Here is an 8054-nt window from a genome sequence, read left to right as displayed (position 1 = left end):
GGGCGGGGTGGTGGGGGGGAGAGGGGACGAGCGTCAATGCTTCCCGCACGAGGGGAAGGGATGAGCGTGAAGGGGGCCTCCACTTGCCTGCAGCTGGGCTGCCGCTGCGCCGTCAGCGCGCCCGCACTGCGAGCGAGTGTGGCGTGGTCGGTCGGGGAGCAGCGCCGCTGCAGGGGGGTGCATGCGGGGGGCGAGCGCTGCGGGCCGCGCACCGTGGCGGACAGCAGTGTGGCCAGTTTGCCCTCGGCGTCGGCCGCAGCCTGCTGGTATTCCTGGATCTGCGATGGAGATGTGCCACGATACAGGAGGAGAGGTCGCGTGAAGGTATGTTCATGTTGCGCGAGAGCAGGGGCACAGGTTTGGGCGTGCAAGGCCGTGGCCGGCTTAAGAGCGCAAAGCGCAAGAGAAGCTCGAAGCAGGTGCAGCCGCGCCCTGGTCTGCGCCCGGCCCTCTGCGATCGCTGGTGCAATTGCCACCCGCCTGCCCGCATTCGAAACCCCCTCGCGCCAACCAGATGCATTGTAAACAATTGCACACTGGGCAGCAGAGCACCCAACCTTGGCGTTCATATTGGACACCTCCCCCCTGCCGACAACAATGCGCTGCACAAGCTGCTGCTGCGCGTCTGGCGATCCGCCCGCTCCCCGCGCCGCGCTGCGCCTGCCGCTGCCGGGCGCCGAGACGCGGCGCTGTGGCCCTGGTGCCACTGCTCTGCCGCTGGGGCCGCTGCGCCGCCGCGCGCCGCCATTTGTGCTGGGCCCGCCGCCGCCGCCCTGAGTGGGTGACACGTCAGTTTCAAGCTGCTGCTCCTTCCGTGCTGCCTTGGCAGGCGCAGACTTGGGGGACACTGAGATTGTCATGAAAGCGGTATGGCAATTTAATAGCTGTTTGGCGTCGCTGACAGCCGGGTGGTGGGGGGGGGGGCGCCATGCAGGCATGCAGACGCGCAATTCGAAGGGAAGCGCGCCCAGCGTCGCCTCACCGCGCTGCCGCTTGCCAGACGCCCTCTTGGCTGCCTTGCGCGCGTCTTCCTCAGAGTCTACCTCCTCATGGACTAGGACGTCGTCCTCGCCTTCAGCCGAATAAAACGGCCCGTCCGAGTCCGGCACCTCTTCTGAGGGACGCCGTGCTTTGCGCTTGTGGCGTTGCTGAACACTCATATGTGCTGTTGCTACACAGCAAAGATTCACAGCGAGGTGTTTCCGGGCCTAAGCGATCTCGCGCCTGATGATCTGACGTGTGCAGTGGATCTGAGCTAGCATTCAACTTTGCGGAATCGATCTTCAAATGAAGTCGTGCAGTTTTGATCGTCAGACAATCAGTGTTGCAGTCACGGGCCCAGTCTGTGTCGAATATCATACAGCGTGGTGACAACTGACAGATCGTCTGGCCTCCCGACAAGGGGGAAAGCAGCGCCCGCGTAACCGGCGCATGATAGAACCATGAGTACCGTCGGGAAGGTTAGCACACATTGGAAGGACGCATGTGGTGACGGCGCGGCCGAGCGCCTCGAGTACCGCACACACCGCTCGCGCTGCGCGCGCTTCGCCGAGCCGCCTCATCGCGGTCACGCGTGGCCGCCGCGCCGCCGCCCCCTGTGCAACAGGAGCTGCAGCTGGTGGTGCTGGATGTGGGCCCCGACATGCACCCTTATCTTTCGGAGGCGGCCCGCAACCTGTTCAACCTCGCGACAGCCCGGGTGCGGCGTCTTGCAACAGTGCATGCAGCTGCCACCAGCTGCCGTTGCACGCGGGCGAGCTGCCAGTGTTGACGCCTGAACACCTCGTTCTGTGCATGGCTTAGCAGCGCAGCTTAGTGTAGGTATGCGGCGGCCAGACGCTAGCCTAAGCCGCGTCACTGGCATGTGTGCCCGTGAAGCAGCCGCCTGAAGCCATTGCATGCTATGTGGCATGCGGTTGCGGGTGGGATCAGCAGCATGGGGGCGTCCTTCCGCAGCTGCCTCTCACCCCACCAAACACACAAGCGATTGCTACTGCCAAACCCATCATTGCAGCTGCTCAACAAGCCCTCCATGGAGATGGCGCTCATCTTCTACGGCACAACGGGTGGGCATTCGCCGGCACGCGCCGGCTGCAAAGCACACTCCCCTTTGCGCTCGCAGCGGCCGTCGCAGCAGCCCCCACTCATGACCTCATCGCTGCCTGCAGCCGTGCTTTTGCACTGCAACAGCCGGATGAACGCGTTGCCTGTGCAGCACCCAGCTGTGATTGTCGCTCCTCTCCCCCTGTTGCGTTCACGACTGCCTAGGTCCACCACCACCACCACCACCACCACCACCACCACCACCACCACCACCAGCGAGCCGCCTTCCTCACCGTCCACACATTGCATAACGCACACCCCCAGAGACCGACAACGCCCTCAACAGGGAGATGCTGGCTGAGGGGGAGGAGGGCCAGTACACCAACATAGTGGTGGCCCAGGAGCTGCAGTGCGTGTCGACGGCCCTCATGGCCGCGCTCAGGGACGAGGCCGTGCCGCGCGGCGCGGGGCCCAGCGACTGGGTCAACGCGGTGCTGGTGGGTGGCGGCTGGCTTGGGGGTTTTCGGCTGCGGCCGCATGCTGGCCGACGGGGGCGGTTCGTGTGGCGCGCCGACTGCAGCCGGTTGTGGGCGAGTAGGCTTCGCTTGGCCTGGTGCTGACGGGGCAGCTGCTGTGCAGCCGCAAACAGGCACGCCATACAGCGGCCCCTTCCCAGCTTCCACAATCGCAGGCAGCAGACCTTTTCGGGCCGATTGCCACCTACGCATGGCCCCACCCTTTCACATCTGGACGCTCGCACACCCGCCCACCTGCGCGCCCGCACGCCCTTCACCCTGCTCCCCTACTGCCGCGCCCCTGCCCCCAGCTGGCCATCGACATGCTACTCAAGGCCGACAAGAAGTTCAACCTGGCCAAGTACCCGCGCAAGCTCTTCCTCATATCAACGTTCACAGACGTGCGACGCTCGGGCAGCCCGCGCCGGCGGGCAAAGCCGCGGATAACCCGCGCGCTTTGCATCGCACAACCCCCATGTTTTGTATCGTAAGCGGTGCCAGGCCACCGGGGCTTGGCTCCCGAAAATGGGACGCACCATGCACTGAATCGAATGCTCATGACCTTCGCACCTGCAAATCACCCCAACATCCCCCCTCGCCCCCAAAAACAAACACTCGTTGCAGCCGGTGGACCTTGACCCCGAGTTCCGCGCCAACATCGTGGAGTCGCTGCGGCGCACCCGCATGGCTCTGGAGGTGGTGGCCGTGGGGGAGGAGCCCTGGAGGGCACCCGGCGGCGGCGAGGACGGGCAGGGGCTCACGCTGGAGGTGGAGGGCAAAATAGGTGATTTATAAGAGGGGGCGCGTTGGGTTGGGCGTGATGTTGCTTGGAAAAGCTGCGGCGCAGCTGCTGCGGGCCTGCGTCGTGCCTGATGGGGCGCTGATTGTCACCTAGAGGGTTCCCGAGCTGGGCACGGATGCCGGGCTTCCTCTAGATGCGGCACTGCGCATGCTTTCTCGTTGCGGGCTGTGCAGCCCAGAAAAGGTTTGCACGATGTGTGACATGTTCCCACTGCCCAGCCCGAGGCTCCCCATTTGAGCGCCTCTGCACGCCCTGCATGACAACACTGCGGGCCCGAAACCGCTCACGGCCCGGCTCCTCGCCCCGCCCCCCACCAGCCGCGCGCGACGCCAACATGGAGGCGCTGTCGGAGCTGATGAGTGACGTCACCGGCAGCATACGGCTGGCGCCCACGCCCAAGGAGGTCGCCGGTATGTTCCAGGTGAGCCTAGGCCCACGCCCATTAAGACGCTCCTCCTCAACACACATATACTCACACTCACACACACACACATGCACACACACGCGCGCACACACACACACGCGCGCGCGCTGCTGCCAACACACATCGCCTCACCATGCGTGTTGGCATCTTGTTGAGATGTGAACCTGAGATAGAATAGAAGTCCCACAAGAAGTTGATGTTTTGGCGGTCAGCACTAGTGGCCCCACAATCCTGAGAGTCTCCTGAGTCCACACCCTCCACATTCTGAGCTGCTGAATATGTGCTGCCACTACCCCACAATCGTGTACTTATGTACTCGCACCCCCCGGTGAACTGCCACGTGTACTAATGACCGTACCCTCCGACCCCTGCCCCTTCACCCCTGCACTACAGGCGGTGCACAAGGAGGGCAACGCCGCCTACTCGGGGCCATTCACGCTCGGCACCAAACACATCAACGTGCGCAGTGCAGGCGCGCGCCCCGGACCTCTTTTACGGTCCGCCCACGTCCAGCACCGGGCGGCTGGCGGGCGTGGTGGCTGCGGGGGCGGCGACCGCGCTGAGGGCCGCAGCGCGCGTCAACAGGCGTCACGACACCGCTGTTGCGGGTGCTGCTAAGATTGTTTCACTGCTCGTGTGCACGGGGACTTCTCCCGGCCCCTGAGCTCAATCAGGATTTTGGGGTTTACCATCAGGGTTTGGGTTTTATCATCCGGGTTTGGGTTTCATCAGGGCTTAACCATCGAGCTTCAGGGTATAGATGTTTCATGTCTGCATGCGTGCAGGCCGTGGCCGATTGCTGGTGGCCACCCACCCGCCCGCGGCCCCCAGGTCAAGGTCTACAAGAAGACCAATCCCGAGCCCGTCACCTACAACTCCTCCAGCTGGGAGCTCAAGCGCTACTGCGCGCCAAAGCCCAACCAGGCACGCATGCAAAGGCCCGTGACGGCCCCATGCCCCCCAAGCCTGACGACCCGTTCTCCCCACCGCCGACTCCACCCCGGAACCGTTCACGCCTGTGTGAGAGTCGCCGCCCGCCTGCCCCGCCCTTGCTCTCCCGCGCACGCTCTCACACGCGCTGCTGCGCCGCCATCTGCAGCCCGACGACGAGTGCTGGGTGGGCGTCAGCAGGGAGCTGCGCGCTGCGAACGACCTGGACGGCACCGTGGTGGGCTCCATGGACACTCTGCCCGCGTACAAGTGAGGGCGCGCCGAGGCCGGGGCCGGGGCCGGGGCCGCCTGACACTCAGCCCGGCATGCTCCTGCCGTTTGCGAGGGGTCAACTGGCAGCAGCAGGCGGCACCGATAATTGCAAGCTCTCTGATGTCACCCTGTATCGACCTCTGACTAGCAAACCGGCCTAACCTAAACCAACCTTAAAGCTCAGACTCGCGTCATCCAACGCCTGCTGGGCTCGCCCTTGATTCACACAGTTTCCCCCGCCTGCTGCTAGCATTCCCACAAGGCACGCCGTTAGACCAACCCCACCGCCGCCCCAACCCTCCCATACCCCCAAACCAACCCTCAGGTACGGCAAGGAGTGCATCCCCGTGCACGAGGATGAGGAGGAGCTGCTGGGCTACCACCCTGAGAAGGGCATGGCGCTGCTGGGCTTTGTGGACGCAGAGGGGGACGGCGCGGTGCCCTTGTGAGCGGGCGGCTGCTTTCGTGCAAGGGGCGCCTGGCCGGGGCCTGGGCGCCGCTGGCAGGGTACTGGGGTAGGGCTGTCAGGCAAGGGTGGGGGGCGCGAGGAGATTGAGCAGAGCCCTGAAGTCAAGTCTCCAGGTGCTGCGTCCTCGGTGGACGGGCCTGCATGAGCTCAAGTCACAGCCTCAAGCGAGAGCGAGTGGAACTGGCGTTCTTGGCCTGCGGGCTTGCAAACATGTGCGGCGACGCAGTGGGTGCTGATGTCCACCCTCGGCTGTCCATCTCTGCACGCACCCCGCCAGCTACTACCTGGGCTGCAGCCAGACCAAGGGCTGCTTCGTGGTGCTGGGGGACAAGGAGGGCGACGCCGTCGCAGTGTCGGCGCTGGCGCGCGCCATGGCGCGCACCAAGAGGAGCGCAGGTGGGGGCGGGGCGCCGGCAGCGCCGGCGGCAGCAGGGCCGGGCCCGCGGGCCGCTGTCCCCGGTAGAACATGCTCCCAACTTTCATCTCAGGGCCCTGCATCAACAAATCCTGGATTTCATAGTGGCAGGCCACCTGCTTGACAGACCGACAGGTGGGGCGGACAATCGCCTTCGGATCGCCGAGCATCAGACCAACAACCAAGTAGCTTGTTGCTCCAATGGTTTCGCCCGGCGCCTCAGCCCCCGCACGCTCGCCGCCTCGCCCCCCTCCGCCCCAGTTGTGCGTGTCGTGTTCCGCGCCAGGACCGGCACGCCGGGGCTCTACCTACTCACGCCCCTGCTGGCGCCGCCAAAGGGGGACCAGGCGCAGCCGCAGGTGGCGCTCGGAGGGGGATGGGGGGCAGCCGGCGGCGCTTTCTGCTCCAGCTTGCGTTTGCTTGAGGTTGTTGTTTCTGATCTGGCCGGGCTGCTGCAGCATGAGGCCCGTGCTGAACACGGCGAAGAGGGGCAGGCTCAGGCCAGGCAAGGCTGGCATGAGTTCGCTGTTGAAAATGGATGGGGACACCAGCCAGCAACGCCTCCACACTGCTACGCCCCGCGCCCACCCCACCACCCCCGCCAGGCGGGATTGCAGCCCTGCACGCCTCCCCCGTGACCCCGCCCGCCCTGCTGTCTCCCTCTCGCGACTCCCAACTCTGCCGTTGCTCAACTGCCTCCAAGTGTGCCCCATGACCCTTTCTCCTCAACCGCTGCCCTCGCCTCTCCTCCCCCACCCCCAAATCAATAGTTTGACTGCCTGGTCATGAACCGGCTGCCGTTTGAGCAGGACTTCCGGGCCACATGGCTGCCCTCCCTGGAGCCAGACGTCCGCAAAGAGGTGAGGGCCAGGACGAGAAGGGACTGCGGATGCCTGGGTCTATGTATGTGCGGGTGCGGGTGCGGGTGTGTGTTTATGCGTGTGCATGTGTGTGTTGATGTGTGTGTCTTTGCGCGCTCGCGGGCACACGTGCAAGTGCGCAGGGCTCGTCGTGTGCACAGAATGTGCGACGATTCTGCAGAAAGTGTGTCACGGCGTTGACGCGCCCAGTGTCTTGTCTTAGAGGAGGGCTGCTCACACGCACACAGTCCAGTGATCATGGTCACAAGCAAGTGCCCACATGAATACATACACACGCTCCGTCCCGAGTGCACGCAATCGCCCCCGCAAACACACACACATAGACGCACACACGCACACACAGACAAACATACACACACACCACATTCACACACACAAACACACACACACACACACACGTGTTGAATCCTCTCCGCACCAACCTTCCCAGGCACTCCCCCACGCCTGAACCCCCGACGCCCCCACCCCCACCCCCCAGGTCCAGCCCAGCCCCGAGCAGCAGGCCGCCATGAGGGCGGTGGTGGAGGGCCTCGACCTGATGGCCGCGGGGCCAGGGGGCCGCGAGGCGCTGCGGCCGGAGGACGTCGTCAGCCCGGTGCAGCAGAGGCTGTACCAGCTGGTCGGCCGCAAGGCCCTGGACCAGGGCTACAAGGTGGGGGGGCAAGGGGGGAGGGGAGCGCGTGTGTGTGCGTGTGTGTGTGTGTGTGTATGTCGCTGGCCTGTTTCCGGGCGGCTTTTCGGGACGGCTCGATGTGGAACCGCGCCTGCCGTCGCGCCGGCCGTCGGCCGGGCCTACCGCCCAGATCTGGCCTCTCACGTCTGCCCTGGAGTGGGCAAGCCACCCTTTGTCTGCAGCTGCCACGGCCCAGCCCGGCCGCGGCATCGAGTCGTCCCAGCACACCACCATCACCAGCTCACCAAAAATCGCGCTGATGCATCCCCCAGTTCCCCAAGGACGAGGGCGAGGCGCTGACGTCAGCGGTGTGCGACCCCCCTCTGGAGCGGTTTCCCGCCAAGGCGCGCGCCGCGCTGGAGAAGCTGCCGAAGCTCTTCAAAACGCAGGTCTGCCAGGCGGACGGCGGCGGTTCTTTCACTGTGTATGGGGAGATCTTGCACGGCGTTTCAGGTCTAGCCGCACGTCCATCCCCCTGAAACGCCTGCTCGCGCCGCCCTCGTGCGTTGCCTGGCGGTGCAGGCACCCCGGTCGAAGCAGGCGGGCCTGGACGCCGCGGCGGCGGCTGCTGCCGCAGCGGCGGCGGGCACGGCGGCAGCGGGGGCCGGCGGTGCGGGGGAGGAGGGTGT

At 65.3% G+C, this 8054-nt stretch overlaps 2 protein-coding genes across 2 annotated transcripts in view; one reads left to right on the top strand and one right to left on the bottom strand.

The window, feature by feature from the left end:
- Positions 1 to 982: 982 nt before the first annotated feature.
- MNEG_6043 (hypothetical protein) lies at positions 983 to 1160 on the bottom strand (the record flags this gene model as incomplete). The annotated part of the gene is made up of 1 exon (XM_014045487.1): positions 983 to 1160. A coding segment is annotated over one exon (178 nt), but the record flags the coding sequence as incomplete, so codon positions are not given.
- A 282-nt stretch (positions 1161 to 1442) lies between these two features.
- Positions 1443 to 8054, top strand: part of MNEG_6042 (ATP-dependent DNA helicase 2 subunit 2) — a gene marked incomplete at both ends in the record, with an annotated part of 9218 nt that continues 2606 nt past the window's right edge. Inside the window, 16 exons of the mRNA XM_014045486.1 lie at positions 1443 to 1460; positions 1607 to 1699; positions 2015 to 2066; positions 2368 to 2540; positions 2870 to 2959; positions 3183 to 3342; positions 3678 to 3781; positions 4178 to 4243; positions 4616 to 4726; positions 4884 to 4984; positions 5313 to 5432; positions 5734 to 5852; positions 6133 to 6230; positions 6642 to 6731; positions 7231 to 7404; positions 7698 to 7814. Of these exons, the coding sequence (XP_013900940.1) occupies positions 1443 to 1460; positions 1607 to 1699; positions 2015 to 2066; positions 2368 to 2540; positions 2870 to 2959; positions 3183 to 3342; positions 3678 to 3781; positions 4178 to 4243; positions 4616 to 4726; positions 4884 to 4984; positions 5313 to 5432; positions 5734 to 5852; positions 6133 to 6230; positions 6642 to 6731; positions 7231 to 7404; positions 7698 to 7814 (1686 nt within the window). The remainder of the gene's footprint in view (positions 1461 to 1606; positions 1700 to 2014; positions 2067 to 2367; positions 2541 to 2869; positions 2960 to 3182; positions 3343 to 3677; positions 3782 to 4177; positions 4244 to 4615; positions 4727 to 4883; positions 4985 to 5312; positions 5433 to 5733; positions 5853 to 6132; positions 6231 to 6641; positions 6732 to 7230; positions 7405 to 7697; positions 7815 to 8054) is intronic.

The sequence above is a fragment of the Monoraphidium neglectum genome (assembly GCF_000611645.1).
Source record: "Monoraphidium neglectum strain SAG 48.87 unplaced genomic scaffold scaffold00949, whole genome shotgun sequence".
Classification (NCBI taxonomy): domain Eukaryota; kingdom Viridiplantae; phylum Chlorophyta; class Chlorophyceae; order Sphaeropleales; family Selenastraceae; genus Monoraphidium; species Monoraphidium neglectum.
This window is presented reverse-complemented; position numbering and strand designations above follow the sequence as displayed.